At 37.7% G+C, this 21644-nt stretch overlaps 2 protein-coding genes across 3 annotated transcripts; one reads left to right on the forward strand and one right to left on the reverse strand.

The window, feature by feature from the left end:
* Positions 1-13192: 13192 nt before the first annotated feature.
* Positions 13193-17441, reverse strand: LOC130547485 (cholinesterase). The gene is given in 8 exon segments (XM_057323448.1): positions 13193-13648; positions 15259-15431; positions 15703-15916; positions 16612-16745; positions 16818-17019; positions 17084-17121; positions 17124-17192; positions 17195-17441. Coding segments are annotated over 8 exon segments (1533 nt in total).
* An 883-nt stretch (positions 17442-18324) lies between these two features.
* Positions 18325-21291, forward strand: krr1 (KRR1 small subunit processome component homolog). 2 transcript variants are annotated; one of them, XM_057324177.1, is made up of 10 exons: positions 18325-18437; positions 18885-19060; positions 19156-19290; positions 19659-19784; positions 19881-19964; positions 20066-20122; positions 20342-20515; positions 20608-20685; positions 20785-20881; positions 21132-21291. In XM_057324177.1, exons 1-10 carry the CDS (start codon positions 18368-18370, stop codon positions 21275-21277), a joined length of 1143 nt encoding a protein of 380 aa, XP_057180160.1. In that variant the 5' UTR covers positions 18325-18367; the 3' UTR covers positions 21278-21291. The 2 variants fall into 2 exon arrangements, with proteins under 2 accessions (XP_057180160.1, XP_057180161.1); XM_057324178.1 differs by having other exon boundaries at positions 18888-19060.
* The last annotated feature ends 353 nt before the right edge of the window (positions 21292-21644 follow it).

Here is a 21644-nt window from a genome sequence, read left to right on the forward strand (position 1 = left end):
CGTAAACAGTTAACGATCTGTCAGTTTTACTCCACGGATATCACCACACACATTTTCTTTACTAGAAATCCAGTTTCCAAGTCACTGTTTAATTTTCAAACGTGACGTGGAGTGTGTAGCGATGGGTTGGCATTCTCAATCTTTTGAACACATGCCACCTGCAGCGGGCCGTGAAATAACATCTCTGCTAATGACCAGACACTGTGTGAACTCCAGCACCCAGAGACACAACAAAACTACTGCTGATGGAAAGATTCTTCAGCTCAATTGTCGCTTTGTGTCATTTTTTCATTGGAATTGAAATGGACGTTTAAAGTTATTTTTGCTTGTTTTGAATGAACAGATCAATGAGACATTCATACGAGCGTAAATATATCACGGCACTATTTTGGTTGCTGGTTTGGATGTGAGCATACAATGTGTTTGCGTGTTTGCGTTGTTTGCTCACGTGTGTGTGTGTGAGCGTTTGCACAAAGACTCTTTTGTGTGGAGCGTGTAGCAGGCGTGTTGGCCTCGGGGCAGATTTCTCCAGCTTCATTAAAGCAGAACACATGTCCGTATGCATGACAAGAAGCGTTACACCAATCGCAGAGGAAAGGCCTCTGTACTGTGCTCCTTCAGAGCCGTCATACAAATCATCTGGATTTCCTTACAAAGTGATTTGTGCTGTGATCGGACCCCCGTTGTTTGCCATCTGCTGTTGTACGTGAAAATGTTTTTTCAAAGAGAACATTGGCAAGAATTGTAATTCTTATGTCTTATGTCATTATTAATAGCACATATGAACTCATCCTCATGTGAAACAAATTGTAGTTCAGGAATTAAAAACATGATTACATCATAGTTTGTTGGGGACCGCCTAAAACATCTTAGCAACCGCATAGCAACGTCTTGGCAATCCCCAGCATCATCTTTTTAGATAATATAAACATTTAGACCTGCAAATTTGATGGCGAGTAATTGGGCTCTCTCTCTCTCTCTCTCTCTCTCTCTTCACACATTCCCATGAATAAAAGATGCCGTCGTTAAACAAAGTTTAATAGTTTCAATAAAAGTGTCTTCCAGAGAGATGAGCCGTCACATTAACTTAATATTCATTTCCTAAATGTTTCTCCCAGGGGGCTTTATGGGGAAATTACATTTCAATTCATATTTGTACTTTTCATATTTTTATGAGTAGCTGTACTGCTACAGCAATAAAGTTGCTCCAACGCTGAAATGAATGGTTACATTAATTTACTGAATTTCCATGACAGTTTGTCGGAGTGTGAGTGAGGTGTGAGGTGTGTGTCTTTGTGTTTGTTTGTGAAACAGCAGGACTTTATACATCTGTCACGGCAAGGACTGTTAAACAGTCGGCTCTGAGGGGGAGGAGCTAGAAAAGGGCTCTGTGACGTCATCATACCAAATGAACAGTCATTTCAGAGCAGAAAGTTTATTGTAGATTTATTTCAAATTGGCTTTTCTTTTAAAAAAATTTGTTTCCATGTTAATTTTAGTTACATTTTTAGCAATATTGTAATGTACACTTGTCTTTTTTTATAATTTATTGATAGTTTAATTCATTTACTTTACTCTTTGTTTTAGCTCTCAACATATTTAAGTTTATTGTTAATAAAACATATTTAATTTTCGTTTAAAGTTGTATGTTATATTTGGGCACATTTTTTATTTCATTTCAATTAACAGCAATGTTTCAGTGTCTTTAGTTTTAGTAAACCTTGTTTCAGAGATAAGGTTAACATAGTGTGAGAATACTGCTATAAATCCAAATGAAGTCATGACAAACAGAGAAAACACTGCTATTGAAGTTGTGATGGGCTTCAATCCAGAAAGCAAAGACAGAATGGAGCAGATTTGAGGATAATGTGACATGACTGTGATATCAGATCACTCTGTATTGTTCTGTTTCGTGTGTGTGTGTGTGTGTGTGTGTGCGTGCGTGCGTGCGTGCGTGCGTGTGCGTGCGTGTGTGTGTGTGCGTGTGTGTGTGCGTGTAAATAAATTAGAGAACAAGTCCTTTAAAACTTCTCTTCTGAATCTTTCCATGTGCTAAATTATTGGGTGTGGACACTCCGCAGTAAGCGTGGCATTTTCCAGCATTATCCTACTTCACTGCCATAGCGAAGATGATCTGTTGTCATAGTAACCGCCTGAGTGACAGTAAGGGACCCTGTGAATTCCGAAATTAAAGTGGGTCTTAATGTGACCCTTTCACATTAAACCTCTAAATATTGTGGGTAAAGAGCAATCGCCATGACAACAGTGTATGTGACGCAAAACTGGGAGTTGCTCCACAGAGAGCTTGTTAATACTCTAGACAGCACACACACACACGCACACGCTGAGATCTTGGCTGGTTTATTCTTGGCTACACTTGTTTGGCTGATGTGACAAAAGAAACGTTTCCCTATAGTATCTTTATCAGATGCTACACGAGTGTATGTGTGTGTCAGATAGTATTACTGTCTCTAGGTGTGTCGTAGCACATGTCTAAGTTGGGTGACTGTAAAGTTGTCCTGGTTTCTTCTAACTGGGTCCACGGCCATGAGTTAAGCAGCTAAAATAAGCAAAAGGACCTGGACATGCTGCCAATATGCATAAAAGAAACGATGAGCCAACAGCTTTTAAAACCTGAACGTGATATAACGCTACCTGATCCCATAGACAAACCTCAATATAGTCACATGACACTGACCGACTTCCCTTAAAGCAACCGTACATCACAAAATGATTTACACATACTTTAAAAATCTTATTTACAGTCAGTTGTGAGACATGTGTCTTGTAAAGAATACGTAAAGAATGGCAGAATGTTTAGTTTTGGTTGAATTATTTCCTTTAAATGAACTACGGACCTCAAGTCACTTTGCACTTTCACAACTTTTGGTTGTATTTAATAGCAGCCCACCGGGACCACTGTGTTGTGAAATATATTAATAATATATTATCATAATATAAGACACATTCAGCTTAAGCTTTATAAGATCATTTCAGCTCCATAAAGAAGTCTGTTATGTTTAAGGAATGAACTATATGTTGTTCATCTCATTTAGCCATGAACCTTAAGTCTTCCTCATTTGTTTGAATCTTTCTCAAATACTTCATTGCTTGTTGTGATGTCCCTTTATTGTGTTAAAACTTACTGTAACAACTTGCAACTTTATGAATAAAATAACTATTGCTTCTTCTTATTCAATGTAAAAAAAATACTGTACATAAAAATATATATAATGATAAAATGAATATAAAGGCTCAAGTTTCTATTTTAATAATATACTTAACATTATACTTGTATAGTTAAAGTTATACAGTTGTGCTCATAAATCTACACATCCCTTGCAGAATCAACAAGTGTCACGAATCGGGAGGAGAGAACCCAGATGCAGGCAGCGGTAAGGGGTAACAAAAAGGATTATTAAAACATAAAACAAAGACCCGCAATGGGGTTAATAACAAAACAGAACAACAGTACAACAGAACGCAGACTCACTAAAACTGAACTAAGCTAGGAAACACTTGACATTAACTAAACTAAACACTCACTAAGGTATACTTGACTTGACAAGGAGCAGAATGACACAACATCAAACCTGAGGCACAGGGACACCAACAAGACGAACACGCACAGGACAATAGACAAGAGGGCATTAAATAGGGGACACAAACGAGGGATAATAACACAGGGCAGGTGAGGGTAATGAAACACAGCAGGGAAGCAATACAGGACACGAGAGGGGCGGGGCCAATGACAGGACACGAGAAAACACATTGAGTGTCAAAAGATAAACACCCCATGGCTTTCTCACACTAAACTAAAGGCTTTGTCACGACTCTGCCTCATGCAGCACCAAGAAAACCATGATAAGATGAGGCAGAGTCGTGACAACTAGAGATATTATTTGAGGAAAATTTGATTTGAATATACTATTTTTAATTAAAAACCTTTTTTAGTTCTGCCCTGAAGAAGCTATGAATGATATTCAATATTTATTCAACGAGACAACACGATAACTGAATTTACACAAATCTATCTCAACAAAGTGCACGCCCTTGCCTCCTTAAGCATCAATAGCTTGTAAAAATAATTATAACTCAAACTTGTTGGGAAAACAATCATGTAAAAATGCTTTAATGTCTTGATGAATACAGGCAGTTGAAGGCAGCCTAAGATTTAGAAACTGTTTGCCCTCAGAATGTTAATAATGAGCTTATAATACTTAACATAACGATAAAATACATGTATTCAACACTATAAAGAGAATTCTCCTCCAGAAATCAACAGAAGCTGTTTTTGTTATGCAAGATATCCGCTTTTAAACATAATTTGATCAGCCGAGTCTCGGCCGCTTCTTTAACTGGGGCTCTGGGCTTTTTTCCTTCGGGGTCGTGAATGATAAAACATCTGCGTCTGATGTTATTAATTCATGAGAGGCACGCTGTCTTTTATCTTGCCCCGTGGAGGAAAGAAACTACTGATGATAAAAGCTAAAAGTTATGTGTTTGAAAAAATGTTTTGGAGTATGCAGAAGGAAGAAGTTATTTCTGAAGCATTTCACACCATAAATAATGCTGCAGAATCCTTAGAATTATATCTCATACAAACTAAAGACACATCTCTTCACAACCTTTATTGTTTATTTGACACATGAAATTGTGTGTCTTTGCTGTAGCTGTGATCCTGTTACCATGGCAATGGGAATGATGGGAATTTCACTCAAAAGTGGCCGCTTATTTCCACGATGCATTGAGTGATGTAGATGAGTCTGTCTCCCTACACTTTTGTATATTGTAGAATATTTGTTTGATACTTTTAATGAATAACTTTTAATTGATCAACTTTAGGTCATTAAAGTATGATCAAATATTATTCATGATTAAATTGTTGGCAATATGGAAGTTGATTGGTTTACTTAAGTCTTTGAAAATGCTAAAAAAATACTCTGGACGGTATATGTCCAGTCACTGTGTGCCTCCATTTAATCATTTAAACTGATCAAAACATCGGTGTCTCCAGTCTGATAGGCTGTCTTTTAGATACTAATCCAATCAGAGCTGTCTCGATCGCTCCGTTATGTTATTTTATTTATAAATAGAAAATAGATTTGGTCAGGCAAATTGATATGTGGCCTAAACTGATTTCGCTCAGACAGGAATTACTGTAATGGATACTTTAATAATTTAAGTGTGGAGGTTTTGAGCTCAGAAATGTGAAAAGTTACCAGTAAGCAACAATAAACAAGATTTCAAAATAGTCTGAAAAAATGTGAGCTGTGTTTCTTTCTGGTTGCTAGGTGGTTGCTAAGATGTCTCCGGTGGTTTTAAGCTTCTAGGTACATTCTGCCAATGTCAAAATCTACTTTATGTAAGTTATATTTTTACTTTGCTGAATAAACTCCAACCGCAAAACGTTTGCTTTTTAGGTGGTTTCTGTTCTTGGTGGTTTCTTGTGTCTGTGATATTTTGGTCTGTATGTCAGATCCCTCTTTTTAATAAGTCTGTGTGTTTTTTGCGCTCTTATGATGGTCTTTAGTGCCAACAAGTTAAGATAACTTTCTTGTCAGAGTGAAAATATTTGATTATTTTTGTCTGTGCTATCTGTCCTGTGCATGAATGTTACACTATAATCCCAAGCGTCTCAGACAGACCCCTTTGCATGAATGTTAGTGTTGTCTCTCTCTCTCTCTCTCTCTCTCTCTCTCTCTCTCACCAGCGCACGTTTATAAGAGCCATTTAATTTCAATAACGCTGTGAGGAATTATGGGCTTTCTTGTCGTTCATTAGCAGTAATCCATAAAGATCAGGTGTGTTATGGAGAGATAGGGAGCGCTGGTGCCGGACGCCGCCTTGCTCTTTGTTTCGGCTCACTGAGCATCCAGACGCATGCAGGGATATGGGATTCAGCAGGCGCCGGCGCAATCCATGCGGTTGCCATGGAAATCTGCACACTCTAGGGTTTCGCAGAATACCTTTGTTTTAATAAATGCTTGAGATGGAGCTCAGTGTCAGTGTGAGGAGTCTTAAAATCACTAGTGTATAAATGTGTACCAGCAGCGGCTGACATCATGTGCTTGACCCTTGTGTTGTTCTGATAGTTTTTAATCCCATTGAATAGTATTTACTATAGTAAACTGAAGTAAATTGTTGTGTACTGTGGCAAATTGATGAACCAGAATATACTGTAGTATACTTTAATATTTACTATAGTAAGATTAAAAACATTACAGTATCTGGGAATTTCATTATAGTGTACTTTAGTACACATTTTTTTCATGTGGGATGGCTATTGAAAGTCAATATGGAAATGTTAATACATTTAATTTAGTACTGTAATCAAGGATCAAAATAAATCACTAAAATGATTGTTTATAACAAACCACCAACTACTCAGAACACCTTAACAACTGCACGGTAACATCCTAGCAACCATAAACGGTATCGCCTCTTGGTACGTTCAGACAATATCAAAATCTAGTTTACACACGCATTTCCACTTCACTCGTGCAAAACATTTTCTTCTCATTTGCACCTTTTTGCAAAACTAACTAAAACAGTATTCATTCATTCTTAGTGATGCAGATGTTTAAATATTCACATCATCAATACTGGATGTGTTATCAGATTGTGTCTTTTAAGTAATGAACTCATTGGAAGCACAAGACATGAATTTATTATCTCTCTCTCTCTCTCTCCCTCCCTCTCTCCCTCTCTCTCTCACACTGCAGAGAATCTGGGTAAATACATTTCGCCCACTGCTGTATTTGAAGTATGAATACCATAAATTAAACTTGCAAGGCATTCTGGGAGACCAGTAGTGTGTATGAGGACATCAAAGGTCGCTCAAGATGTAAATGAGACACAGGGTTTAGGAGAAAGATTTTAACATGAAAGGAGTAATGCAATTTTAACGGAAACGTTGTAAATGCATCTTGAAAAATAAAAGTCATGTTTATGTTTCTGTCTGTGAGGCAAAGCATCATTGAATTTGTGCGCTATTTGCATTCGTACCCTGATTGCCACCTGTCCTCTCTCACCCTCATTGATGGTGTATGTGTCTCAATCTCAGTTCATTGACACAGATGACTGCTGTATCAAACAAACACGTTCTTCTGAAACACTCACAGGGAATTCTGAATGAACACATCTGTGTGTGACAGCAGAGGAAGGTGATTTATGAAGCTGTTGGTTATTTAGACTGTGGCCTTTGCTGTTTTTGACTTGTGAGGTTTAATGTTTATGAACGTAAAGGCCTATAATAATGGTGTAGGAAACTAAATAGTTCATGCCAGTATTGACACAGTAAATTCATATGATATTGCTCCTGTACATAACACTGCATCTGCTGATCTCAACTAAAAACAAGGAGAACAGATCTGTGCGAGTGACTGCATGTAAGAACAGACGAAGTGGAACGCAGGTCCAGAGAGACTGTCATAGCCTTTACATTTCTAAAAAGTATTAAATCATGTATCGCTTCTCACAGAGGAAACTGTTTTCTTCTGTGTCATGTCTTCTAGATCATTATCTCTTTATCCGCTCACATCCGTGTGGTTGCTTGTTGCCTTGGAAACCAAGGATGCAGGGATCTGCATCGCTCATGTCCTGTCACTGCTCTGCCCGCTGTGCCACTCTTAAAAATAAAAGTGCTTAAAAGGTTCTTCACAGCGATTCCATAGAAGAACCATTCAGCCAAACCATCTCTTTCTTAATTTTTTATAATCTAAAGAAAATGTGTGAAACATAAAGCTAAAAACATAAAGAAAAAACTTTTTTTCATATACCTTAGGAATAAAGTGAAAAAATGTTGAGGCACTACAATTATTGAATGAAAATTGAAAACACTAAGCTAAACTTAAACCTGAAATAGAAATAAATTAAACCTATACAGAGATATTTAAGTACAATAAAAATAAAAGCACAAAAGCACAAATTCACAAAATTGCTCAAATTAAACAAAAAATGTACTATTTTTTTATCTTAAATATAAAAGAAAAAAGCTAATTCAATATTAATAAAATAAAATAAAATAATATAAAATATAAAATGAAATGTAAAATTTGTAAACTGCTTACGACTTAAAGTAATAAAAAAGATTTACATTGATGGAGGGACATGAGCATCACAGATGTTTGGGGATGAGCTTCCTTAGAAACCATATAGCAACGCCCTGGCAACCGCCCATAGCATCCAAGCATCATTTTTGTGCAGGCAAGCATCAATCACACTTTGTGCTGATAATTTTGTGTTTTTTTCTTTCTTGTGTTATTGAGATTTCACTGTGTTTCAACACATTTAAATGACTCCGTGTGTCTCCATGTGAATGTGTGTGACTGACTGTGTGTGCGTGGACTGTTTCCCACAGGTATAGAGTGTCAACAGTCAGTGAGCGTGTGTAATGTAAACCCTATAAAGTCAGCTTAACAGAACAAATGGATTGTGCTCTATATAGGGACAAAATTAACTTGCTAATTGTGTTGTGCTGTTACTTGAGTCTCTTTATCTCAGCACAGACTCGGTATAGATGAAGTGAAACTGATACAGGAGGATCTGTAAAACCAGATCTTTTCAAGAGAGATGGAGGAAACTTATACTTCAGTATTCACAATTCAAGATTGTTCACTTGAACGCTCACCTTATAGAGTCAAGAATCATCTAGAAGCATCGTGTCACCGGATTGCCTTCTGAAGTTTCGCTATAATTCACGATCTGGTTTAATATATTATTCAGATAGGGACAGTTATTTAAAAGCTTTTCTTAAAGGAAACTGGACATTTCAAACAAAGGGTTTTTAGATGTGTAGGTTGTGATGAAGGACATGTGTGGTCCTGCCTGAAGCTCCGCCTCCTCTGGTTTGTTGTGTAGTGATGCTGCAGTGTGAAATGACAGAACTTTAAACACACATGACCTCAGAGAAGAGCACAGCACAATGACAAACAGTATATTAGTGTTTTATTTTTCGCTGTCTGTGATTGGTGGTGTGACACAGTAAGTGAAATTACTCTGACCACAAAATAAGCAGAAATGAGATGATGTGCAGACCTGGACTTTCGAGTTTCTCTGCTTTCTGCTCTGTGTTGATTTATTACCTCAATAAAGCTGAATGTGACTCAACACTTTCTCTCAGCGACACACACACTAGACATGTGCATTTGTGCGTGTGTGTGTGTTTGTGACACATATATACGTATATATACACATATATCTATGTACAGTATATATGTGTGTGTGTGTGTGTGTGTGCGTGCGTGCGTGCGTGCGTGCGTGCGTGCGTGCGTGTGTGTGTGTGCGTGTGTGTGTGCGTGTGTGTGTGTGTGCGTGTGTGTGTTAATGGTCCAGTGGGAGGTGATGTAGTTCAGAGTCATTAACGACCTTTATGACAACAGCGCGTGTTTTAATGATTTAATTGGATGTGAACCGATGGTTAAGTGTTGATCTAATAGCCGAGCTGAGAGTTGAGTACATGAACTTCTGCTGTCATGTGTTTCATTTCTAAATGCCTCTGCAATGCTGCGTTTATTCCCGTGAGTTTATATTCTCCCTCCCTCGACCATTATCAGAGCGTTTATAATAAAACACAAGCCTCTGCCGCATATTAAAGATGTGTGTGCACTGCCACGCTAATAACGGTCACCAGAACTCAACTTTAGTGATGAGGAGAAGAGAAGACCGAGAGATCATATTCCTGCAGGGATTCTCAATATAATTATTGCCATAAAGGCAGACAAGTGCATAAAGATGCTTTATATCCAACCATAAAAAACATTTTCCCCGTAGGACCTGAAGAAGTCTGTCCTCCCTGAGACCTCACAAGCAGAAACTGGTCCTGGATCAGTTGTTTGCCGTTGATTTGTATTCTAGCAGCATTGTCTGTGTCCTGATGCTGATTCACTGACAGTTCACCAAGAAATTAAACATCTTTCATCATTTATTCATCCTTATGTCATTCCAAACCTGTAAGACTTTCTTTCTTCAGCAGAACACAAAAGAAGATATTTTGAAGAATGTTGATAATCAAACAACACTGAACCCTGTTGACTTCTATTATATGAAAACAAAGCCCCTAAAACATTTCTCAAAAGATCTTTTTTTCTGTTGAAACTTGTGAAAACCATGTTAAAGCAAGTGTTATCCCTTGTTTGTCAAACACTTAGTTTGTTCTCTTTGATTTCATATCTGGGGTCTTTCTGTCCTTGTTGTTTTGCGGTTTCGCTTCGGGTCCTGAATTCTGACCATCTGATACCATCCCTGTACTGTATGTTATGTAAGTGTCCTTGTTTTTCACCGCTGGTGATGATAGAAATCTAATGAGACGTGTTGGTTGTTACGGCTCCGCTCAGTTTGTTTGCCAGTAAACACTTCACTGGAGTTTTCGTCTGTTTGAACAATAAACAGTCCGGATAGTTTCTATTCACAGGAACAGGATGTTTGTGTTGACACAACAGTCATCATAACACTGACGGTTAATGGTTTTGCTTGAACTGAAATGCAAATTCTCTAGACTTTACTTCGTGACTCATTGCTTATGTCGGCTGCGCACTTCATTGCTCTTCAGCAGATATCTACACAGTTTCATGTTATTATACCAACAGTTCTTTCTTCCAAACGTGACTTTTGTCTGCCAGCACATGTACTGTAGCTTCTTTACTATTTTCAATCGGTTTGGGACATTTTACACAAAAATATGTTTAAAGAACACATATATTTTCATTAAGTTATACAAATGTTTTAAAGATTCCACTAATGATGAATAGCGTTTTTCGAACGTTGACAAAATGCTCTTTCAGCACTACTGCATTGTTTTTGATAACTTAAGTTCTGAGAATGTTCTGAAATGATTGAAATCTTGATGTCTGATATCAAACTTTGGTGTCTTGGAAAGTTTAAGCATAGTTTGAGACATTTTTGAGATGTTTTTTGAGGAGATGCATGAGATTACTGGAAGAGGAAAATCATGAGAGTTCTGTAAAATCTCAGTCATTGCGGTGTATAAAACGTCTTTAAGATATTAAAAGAGATCTTATTTCTTTTGCAGGGTACATTGTGATATATCATGTAAGACTTGCACGTGCATCTAACAGTGTGATTCTTTTCCTGCAGATTTAGATTTGTGAACCGTCGTCTGGTGGTGAAGTCTCTTTGCTTCTGTTCTCTTTCTGTTTTCTGTTTTTCTGATTTGTATTTTATTGAAAGTCAAGAGGACATTTTGACTGTAGGGAATAATGAAATCAGAGACAAATCAAAGCATCCGAGATCACATGCAGTAAGTGCCCAGAGGATCCTGATGTTATATTTGCTGTCTGATTTGACGTTTGCTCCAGGGAAATGTGATAAGACAGACATCATCTGAGAAACCAACCAGTCGTCTTTCTGCATTTCTGTTTGAGCTTCTTCTGTTGTGATGTGTCAAGGTCATGTGTTTTGGAGGGCGAGTACACTATAATGATGATTTTGGGGTGAGCTCGCCGGACACCATACACACACTGATCAGCATCTTTTCTGCTGCAGTTCTTCAGTTGGAAACATGTAAGTGTGCTGCTGTCATCTGTTTTTAATTGGCCAATTACACACGAAATGATCTCGCGTGCGCTCATGCGACACACACACATTTGTTTGGCCACCTCTGCAGTATAATATAGGCTTGATGACACGTATAGAAATCGATTTCATCATGCTCTTCCCACGTGAGGTGAGGGGGCGTGTCTATCTTTCAGGATTGACGCGTCGTGTGGCCTACAAAGATCACTGTGGTGGTGTGCAGATGTCTTCATTTAAATGCTGGACAGGTGCGACTGATCTTCCGCAGCTCTGTGTGATGTCGCAGTGATACTATGAGGGCCTAAAAAGTGTGTGTGTAGGAATTGAAGCGTGTTATTGTGCCTGACATGAATGAAATATGACTTAATACTTGATGCTGCGTTTTTCTAGCATGCAGCATTTTATATTATGGACTATATGTGATTTTTTTGTACATCTACGAATAACCAATTGTGCAATGACATTTTCAAAAATCTGCAGAAAACATGTGTGGAATATTGTGTCCCACAATGCAATGCATTCAAAAAGACGTCTCACGTCCAGTCAGTGTTGGGTGTAACTAGTTACTAAGTAATTAGTTACTGTAATTTAATTACTTTTCCCTTGAAAAAGTAAAGTAAGGGATTACTCTTGTTTTTTCTGTAATTTAATTACAGTTACTTCTGATGTAATTAAAGTAAATACTTTGTGTAATATGTGTGTGTGCAGAAGAGGAATTTACATCAAAATTCAAAGTCTAACTTCAAAATCCGTGCTTTAATGTATAATTCTCACATTTGTAATTAATAATAATATTTTATGTAGTTTTATATTATTTATTTGAATGAATTAAAAGAGCCGTTTCATGTCTATCCTTGAATCACTTAACTCATCAAGGTTGATATAGGATATAGAAAGTAATTAGTAATAAGTAATTAAATACTTTTTGAAGAGAGTAACTTGTACAGTAATCTAATTACATTATCGAATGTGTAATTAGTAACTAGTAATTAATTACTTTTTCAGAGTAACTTACCCAACACTGCGTCCAGTATAATGAATAAACCAGAAATAATATTAACTGTTTAAAAATTGTATCATCTCGCTTTGTTATTTCAGTTCAGACCTTTTAATATCAGAAATAAAACACTGAAATAAAACACGCAATTGTATTTAAAAAAAATAGTATGCAGTACAGCATACAGTGAACACTATACAGAAGAGAATGCAGTAATATAGTGTGGTAATGTATAGATTGAATGCCCTGCAAGTTGCTTTGGACAAAAATGTTTAAAAATCTGTGAAATGCATTAATGTTAGTGTGATATTAGAGAGAAAATACTGATGTCTGTAGCAAACATGATGTTTTTATTTATGCTTTCGGATGTTTAGGCTACTTGAACCTGTTAAATGCTATTGTTTGTAAATAATGAATTAACGAAAAAAAACAAATATTTTTTAAGGGGACAATGTTTTGATAAAAGAGAAAACTAGTTTGACCCAAATAAATCCAGAGGAAACATTATACTTTGTAGAGGTAGTTCAAAGCTGAAAAGTGTTTCTCCAGAAATAAAATGAATTGAAAATGAGAAAAAATAAGTGTAAAGATGACACATGGGGGTTTACAGACAAACTCTCTATTTAATCTCATTCCTGTCTAGGCCAAACAATTGAGATCTCATGGGTAGATCCCAAGTTCATCCCAGAAGTCACAGATGTCGTTTGGTGATCCTGCTTGTGCATGTGAATGTACCGTGAGCTTCATAACAAGCCAGCCGCTGTTGGGCTCATAGCGCGGCCATGACGGGGAGCGTTGCTGCTGACAGAACGGGCTCATGTCAGTATGTGACCCGGGGTCACCCGCATGGGCAAAAGAGCCCCAGTGACACAGCATGCGGTTGGACAGCAGACGTTCAGCTTGAGTGAAAGTGAAATTCGCCACAGGAGCTGAGTCAAACAAAAAGGGCAGCTCGGCACCGTGACACACGTGTTGATAACAGAACGTCAAACCGGACCACACGCGAGGGTCGCTGGATACGTGATCAAACACGTACATCCACACTGAACTTCCAGACAGTACTCCAGCACGGGCCGATTTACGGGACGGGCACAGAAAGATGTAATCTGTAACAATCTGAGAGTTAATGAGAGATATTCTGCTGAGTTCATATTGAGATCTTCAACAATAGCAATAGAATTTTTGATTGCAGACTTGACAAATCTGAGCTCAGTTTGACACATTGTTGACATCTCTTCTTAAACTCTAATGACAGAAACATTTGTTAGATTTCTGACTCTTTTTCTTAGGAGAAACATCTGAGACGCTGAGACAAATGTTTCCATTTGCTCTCCGTTCAATCTCATTGATGTCTATGTGAAAAAAAGGAGAGATCTCATCTGTGATTTTTCTTACTTATTAATGATTTCATAGATGTGATGTTGCTTTACTAAGTACATTTCTGCAGTCAGGGTAAGACTTCATGAGTCTTATATAAACATACAATATTGAACGTGGCAGTGTATCGGATGATGAAATGTTAAAATAAACTGACAGAGACGTGAAGTGAGTGAAGGCTGTTTGTTTTGTGGGATTTACTGAAATGATTTGAGGTTTGTTCTGAGCTTTTTATCATGTCAGTGTAGGTTAAGTTTCTCTGTCTGGTAACACTCATCGGATAGAGAGAACACACAACCCCCCCACCCCCCCACCCCCCCCACACACACACACACACCGCCTGCGGTCTCAAACGCTCATTTTCAGCAAATAAACTAAAACACACACACATACTGGAGGGATATTAAGTGACTTTCTGTCTGTTGTCTGAACGCTGCAGATTTTTACCCAGAAGTCTCAGGTGATTTGATTGACAGGCGGTGGTGACCTTTGATATCTCAGGTGGGTTTTGCTGTAGTGATGCTGACTGAGACCAGAATATCAATAACATCTGATGATTTATGAAACCACAGAACCAGACATCATAACATACTCTGGAGTTACAGCGCCCTCTTGTGGACATGTTTGTGTTACACTGCAAAAATCCTGTTCATAACCCCATCTCTCTGGCTTCTAAACAACTTCTATACAATATATAGAGATAAAATTACATTACAGTGAATCTCACAAAAGCTTAAGTTACGACTCCAGGCCTTTTTACTGCTAAATCAAAATCATGAAATAACTTTTTTTCAATAACTATTTTATGACCATTAGGATTTTTGCATTGATTTTTTTATGAAAGTCAAGCACATTTCCTCCTCAATATTATAATGCAAAAATGTCTCATTCTGTAATCTCAGAGTGTAATTTAATTTATATCTTTATGAAAGAATAATTATATATGATTATTTCTTACTGACATGAATTGAACTGTAATGTTTATTATTGTGATTTTTTAAACCTCAGGTTGGATTTTCATGTTGGCATGTTGTTAGCATGTTGATGGCATGTGGCCCAGATCAGCTGCTAAAGAGAAACACAGATGACAGGTGTCACACACAGTTTTTTGCTATCTTAATGGGGACCTGCCATAGACTTTGGTTGTTTTAATAGCCTACTGATCTAATGTATTTTTTATATATCCCCTACCCCTAAACATTTCCATAACCCAAACCCTCACACAAACCTTTTTGTATTTTTAAATGAGCATCATTTTGTGTTTAATAATCAACATCCAAAACAAGAGCACACACACACACACACACACACACACACACAGTGTAAACGTCGGTCCATCGGTCTCTCACCTGTGCAAGCATGTCCCTGCGGTCTGTGTCTTCATAGAGAGGCAAATATTTGTGCAGGATTTTGATGGCGTGCTGTTTAAATATGGCTGTTGTGTAGATAGTGCACTCAAGCGGTGACACGGGCTTAGTAAAGACACCATACACAAAGATGATACCTTCCTCTGAGGTCGTCCCTACACAACACACACACATCATAATAATATTAGACCTGCATTCATTTACAGACATTGTGTGATATTTTGTGTGTATTAAGCAAAATTTTAAACATTATTAAGTTTTAGATTTGCAATGTAATACAGTAAATAGCCTATATATGTTCATACGGTGCTTGTGGAAAAAAGCCCATATATCTCACAATTACAAATAAATCTTGTCGTAATCATTTATTTTGCAAGGCACTATTTGAAACTTAGTTGAAACTGTGAATGAGACTGTTAGTCGTACCTAGCAGAACTTTTTTCTCCTTCTGCCAGTGTCCCTTCTGAAAGGCCATCACCGACTGCTCCTGGATCAGCTCTCCATCCATATACGGCCCCCAGATTTCAAACACCTCCAGAAAGCGAAACGGGTTCACCAGCTTCGAGCCTGTTTGAAGATCATCAATCATCAGATGGAGACTGACCGACTGAGCTCCTGCACTCTCTCCAAAAATTGTCACCTGAACACACAAACACATTTAGTTTACACTTTTTATTCAAATCGAATTGCTCAGTGGTTGCTCTTTCATAGCCGAGGAGAGTTGATTTTAATTCTTAGTTGTGTTTTATTTACATCTCAACTGAGTCTCAGATGTTTCTATAGGAGAAATGAAAAGAGAATCAAATGAGAGTGTAATTGTTGAAACCCATGAGGAGTATGGAGGTGTAAAATGTCAGAACTCAGAAACAAATGTATAGCATAATGCAATGTAAGTCACTTTGGATAAAAGCATCTGCCAAATGCATATATGTAATGTAAAACGAATGTTGAGGTCAAATAATCTGGATTTGAATAAATTTGATGAGAAATGTTTGAGTTCATATTGAGATCTTCAATAATATTGACTTTTGATCGCAGGCTTGACAAATCTGAGCGCAGTTTGACACGTTGTTGACATCTCTTCTGAACCTCGAAGACTTCTAAAACTCGACACACTTTTTCTCAGGAGAAATATCTGAGATGCAGATGAGACTTAAGCAAACGTTTCCATCTTCTTTAAATGTCTAGGGGGTATAAGTGATATATGAAACATATTTGATCTGTTAGTATTCTAGTTTCCATCTTCTTTAAATGTCTAGGCCTAGGGGGTATAAGTGCGATATTAAAAATATTTGATCTGTGATTATTCTTTCTTATAGGTTGATACGTTCTTACTCTGTTTGGGTCACCTCCAACAGCTGCAATGTTCTTCTGAACCCAGATCAAAGCCGCCTGCTGATCCAGAATCCCATAATTTCCCACCGCTGATGTCTTTGGGTTCTTCCCTGACACCAGAAACCCAAAAGCCCCTGAAGACAAGCAAAATCGGGCTTTTTTTGGAGTTTGGTCATGACAAATGTGTTTTGGATGGTGTGTCTCACCCAGGCGATAGGCCACGCTCACAACCACAGTGTGTGTGAAGTTACTGATGTGTCGAGAATCATAAAGCGCTTTGGAGGCGGAGCCTGCGATGAAGTCACCACCGTGGATCCAAACCATGACCGGCAGAAGTTTGAGCAGTGGAGTCGTGAATTTTACACTTAGTGGAACAAAGACGTTCAGGTACAAACAATCCTCGCTTACCTGCCAAAAGAAATGAATAGTATTTCATGTGAATGTGTGAAATCATATCTACAGGAACACTCACCTTCTTCTGACATTCTTCAGAAAGGGGTCCGATGCAGGCGTGACCCGGCGGGGGGGTTTCCAGCGGTACGCACTCACGGGTGGATCCGCAAATTGTATCCCATAAAAATATAACACTTATCCACCATCACACCCTCAATGGTTCCATCTTTGGTGATCAGTTTGGGCCCAACAGGACCGGCTCTGTCATTTTCGTCTTGAGTTTGCAGGTCTAACGTGTGCTGATCTCTCAATGATGTTCCTGAAGAGACGCTACGAATCAAAGCTGCCAGATTCATCTGTTCTGTACTGGATCCAGTTCTGATGAACACAAACACAACTGCACACAGTCCTAGTGAACACCCACCATATGACGGCATATTTGCCTTCAGTGTGTGTTTATGTGAGATGATGGATCTTCTGCTCTCTTCTGACTCTTCTGATGGTGATCTGACACTGGAAAAATGAGGAAGAACTTGAGTATCCCAGAATTCTTCTGTCTGCACTTGTGATTGTCATTATAATACACACAACTGGGACAGAGTGTCTTGTGAGAAATGACAACTGGGACTCTGAGAAATAACATTGCATTCTAACAATTTTTTCATTTGTCTCTTAATAAATCATTTGCTTAAAGGGATTTGTACATTTTACTCATATAATTCTACTTGTTTTACATGATCAGAATTGTCTTGTTAAATGATTTCTGCTTTATCTGTATTTATGTTCTTGAATTCTTGTTGTATTTGGTCAGATTTAATTCTGCGTTGTTGTTCTTCTGCTTCTAAATATTCCAATCCTGATCAGGGTCTCAAATCCCACAAACTGTTCAGGGCTTTTTTTGTGAAAATGTAGGCTTTTTAGAGGAACTTGGGATTGGAAACATGTTTACATAGGTGTTTATAAAATAATAAGATGATCATTTAGAGAAATTGCATTTTTTTTACTAATTCTTATATAATTTATTTGTGTTATAAATCAATTCTGATTAATAGCGCTACATATCTTTAGTACAAAATTATTTAACGCAATTTTGTGAAAGTAGGAATTTTTATGATAAAGGTTGCATCTCAAAGAGCTTTTAAAATGTAAAATAAATATTTTTATATTAATAATTGTCGTGTTTTAAATTTTATATATATAATAAAATAAAGATTTTTTTATTTTAAAGTTTTTTTTCAAAGTTGATCTACGTGCAGCGAAAATATAAACAAATCAGTATCACCGCCACACCAGAAGGCGGCGACACTCGCCGACGGCCAGTGATGTATGACACTGCGTGTGATGTCGCTGCCTGACAGCAACAATGGCGGCCCCCACAAAACGCGTGAGTGAAACACCAGCCAGCAAAAAAGACAAAAAGAATAAAAATCAAGGTTAGTATAAAGTGTAATTACTCTGTGTTATGGATGCTGGGTTTGCATTTGTTATAGTTATCTATGTAGACGAAAATAGTGGAGATGTTTATATGCAATGCAGCTCGTGTGTAGAATTGAAACAACAAATAAAGTTTGTTTCAAGTGAATGGATTCTTTATATAACTGTAATGTTTTGTTATTGTGAAGTTAGACAGTTTATTCATTTGTAGAATATTTAAACATGGCATGATCTTTCGGTAATGGGGCTTGTAAAAATAAACATATTTAAGTATATTCGTATAATGGTTCAAGCTCTGAGCTGGAATCTGAAGGTTGCTGGTTTGTGTCCTGCACGTGAGCTGTGCCTTAAAGTATTTAATCAAGATTTAGACTCTATAATTCTCTTTTCTGATTGCACAAGCATCTGGTAATTGACTTCTTATAAAGGTTTTGTTTGTCATGCAGCAGATGAGACTGAACTGCTGACAGTACCGGATGGCTGGAAAGAGCCTCAGTTCACCCGAGGGGACAACCCTAAAGGTCTGCTGGAGGAGAGCAGCTTCGCCACCCTTTTCCCCAAATACAGAGAAGCGTATCTGAAAGAATGCTGGCCCCTGGTGCAAAAAGCACTTGGAGATGTTGTGAGTGTTTTAAAAACACAAGCAGGGCTTTCTGTTAATGTTTTGTCCTCACTGAATGTGTCTGATTTCCTGTCCTCTCTGCTGCTGTTCTGCAGTTCATCAGTGCCACACTGGACCTGATTGAAGGCAGTATGACTGTCCACACCACTAAGAAAACCTTTGACCCATATTCTATCCTCAGAGCAAGAGATCTCATTAAGTTATTGGCTAGAAGTGTACCGTTTGAACAGGTAACTAGCCTTTTTATGTGTAATGTGAATGTAAGGTTTCTTCGTTAATTTTGACTGCTGTGTTGACCAACAAAGTATTTATTTTGTGAGTTTACATTGGTGGTGGTTGAGGAGATTCCCCCTTTCCATGTAAAAGCGCTTTGAGTGCCCAGGCAGAAAAGCGCTATATAAATGTAATGAATTATTATTATTATTACTCGTCTTCTGAGAGGGCTGTGTCTGCAGATTGATTGTTATATAGTTGTGGTCTGATTTTTTAAACAGATTTTGTAACTGACACAAATTTCACAGTCATGCACAAAATACTCTTCGAGTCCTATATATAGTTGTTTTATAAGTATAAATAAAGTCTCTTCTTTTCATTTCAGGCTATAAGGATACTAGAAGATGATGTAGCATGTGATATAATAAAAATTGGCACTCTGGTGCGAAACCGAGAGCGTTTTGTGAAGAGAAGACAGAGGCTTATTGGCCCCAAAGGCTCCACACTAAAAGCGAGTAAAATCTCTCTTAATACAGTCATTTCTTATGTGATGTTTTATTTTATTTTCTCTGGCATGATAAATTCTCATCAGTTGTGTTTGTTTCAGGCGTTGGAGCTTCTGACCAACTGTTACGTGATGGTTCAGGGTAACACAGTCTCTGCTCTGGGCCCCCATAGTGGCTTGAAGGAGGTGAGAACTTTATTATTATGCATTTACATTTTTGAAGAACCTTTTAAAAGTCATATTTTAGATGTGTGATATTTAGTAAACATTCATGTTTTCTTCTACAGGTGCGAAACGTTGTGCTGGACACCATGAAGAACATTCACCCCATTTACAACATAAAGGTAGATAGAAGCTCTGAACTACATAAAGATTTTCTTTGCATTGCGTCTCATTCTTTTAGTGCAGAAATGGCATAAAACATGTTTAAATTTCACTTAAACCAGAACATTCTTTTAAAGATCTAGTCTGCCAACCAAAAGATTTTAATTTCTAACCTTCGTCTATTGAACAGCACAAGGTTAAAATTCAGAATTGTAACTCGCGTGATTTGAATCACTCAGACTCTAATGATCAAGAGAGAGCTCGCGAACGACCCGGAGCTGCGCACTCAGAGCTGGGAGAGATTCCTGCCAAACTTCCGCCATAAGAGTGTCTCCAAACGCAAGCAGCCCAAGAAGAAGATGACTAAGAAGAAGGAATACACACCGTTCCCACCCCCTCAACCTGATAGCAAGGTACTTGAACCTGTGCCCACTGCAGAAAACATCTCCTATCATGTGCTGGGAATTAGATATATTTATGTTTGTATGTTTATTTCTGCAAACAGATCGACAAGGAGCTGGCAAGTGGAGAGTTTTTCCTACATGAGAATGAAAAGAGACGTAGAAAGATGAAAGAAATAAAGGTATGAGAGTCACTTTCTGATGATTCAGCGGATTCATTCAATTGATTCACCCAGAACTGATTCACTCATAATGTGTGTCTGCTCATTTCTTGTCTGAAGGTGAAACAGGCTGAAGCTTTATCCAAAAGACAAGAGGAGAGACAGAAAGCTTTCATTCCCCCAAAAGAGAAACCAGCTGTCAAAAAGACCAAAGCAGGTAAAGCAAACACATTAAAGAAACAGACAGCAGGCGTAGATCCTGTAGCAGAATAAACAGAAAATTGTGTCATCAATGTTATATTCCTTCACATCAGTTCCTTAATACTTGCACATGTCACTCCATATTTAAATGTTTCTAAAATTGTCAGTGCCTGTGGAGGAACTTATATTTTGTATTGACTATGTAATTAATTTGATTAATTTCAAATCCATTACATTAATATACATTTGTGATTCTCTTCTGACAGCATCTACAGAGGATAAAATTGACATTCAGGCCATCAAAGAAAAGGTCAAGAAGGCAAAAACGAAAAAACTTGGAGCTCCTCCAGCGAACCCTGACAGCTCTTCTGTCAAAGACACAAAGACGAAGAAAAAGAAAGTCAAGAGCTAATTCTCGTACTTCATTTGGACTTTCATTCAGACCGCTTCTGTTTAAACATTTTTACTCAATGTCATTGAGTTATTGCAACATTATGTTTGTGCTCAGTGTGTTTATATAAAGAAATGTGTTTCATATCGGTCTGCTGTCAAGATTCTCTTTGAAACACTGCACGAATCACTCAATGACTTGAAGAAACTGTCGAAGAGGATGTTAAGAGTTAAGGCATTTGTACATACAATTGGATTGTCACTTTATTATTTTAAAGGAACCTAAAGAAAAGCAAATAAATGAATTATGCAACAAACATTTTATGCACAAAATGTGTTAAAACTGTGCTTATTTCTCCCACATGAACATAAGCGACTTAAAGCGGTAC

This window comes from Triplophysa rosa, linkage group LG24 (assembly GCF_024868665.1).
Source record: "Triplophysa rosa linkage group LG24, Trosa_1v2, whole genome shotgun sequence".
NCBI classification, from domain to species: Eukaryota; Metazoa; Chordata; class Actinopteri; order Cypriniformes; family Nemacheilidae; genus Triplophysa; species Triplophysa rosa.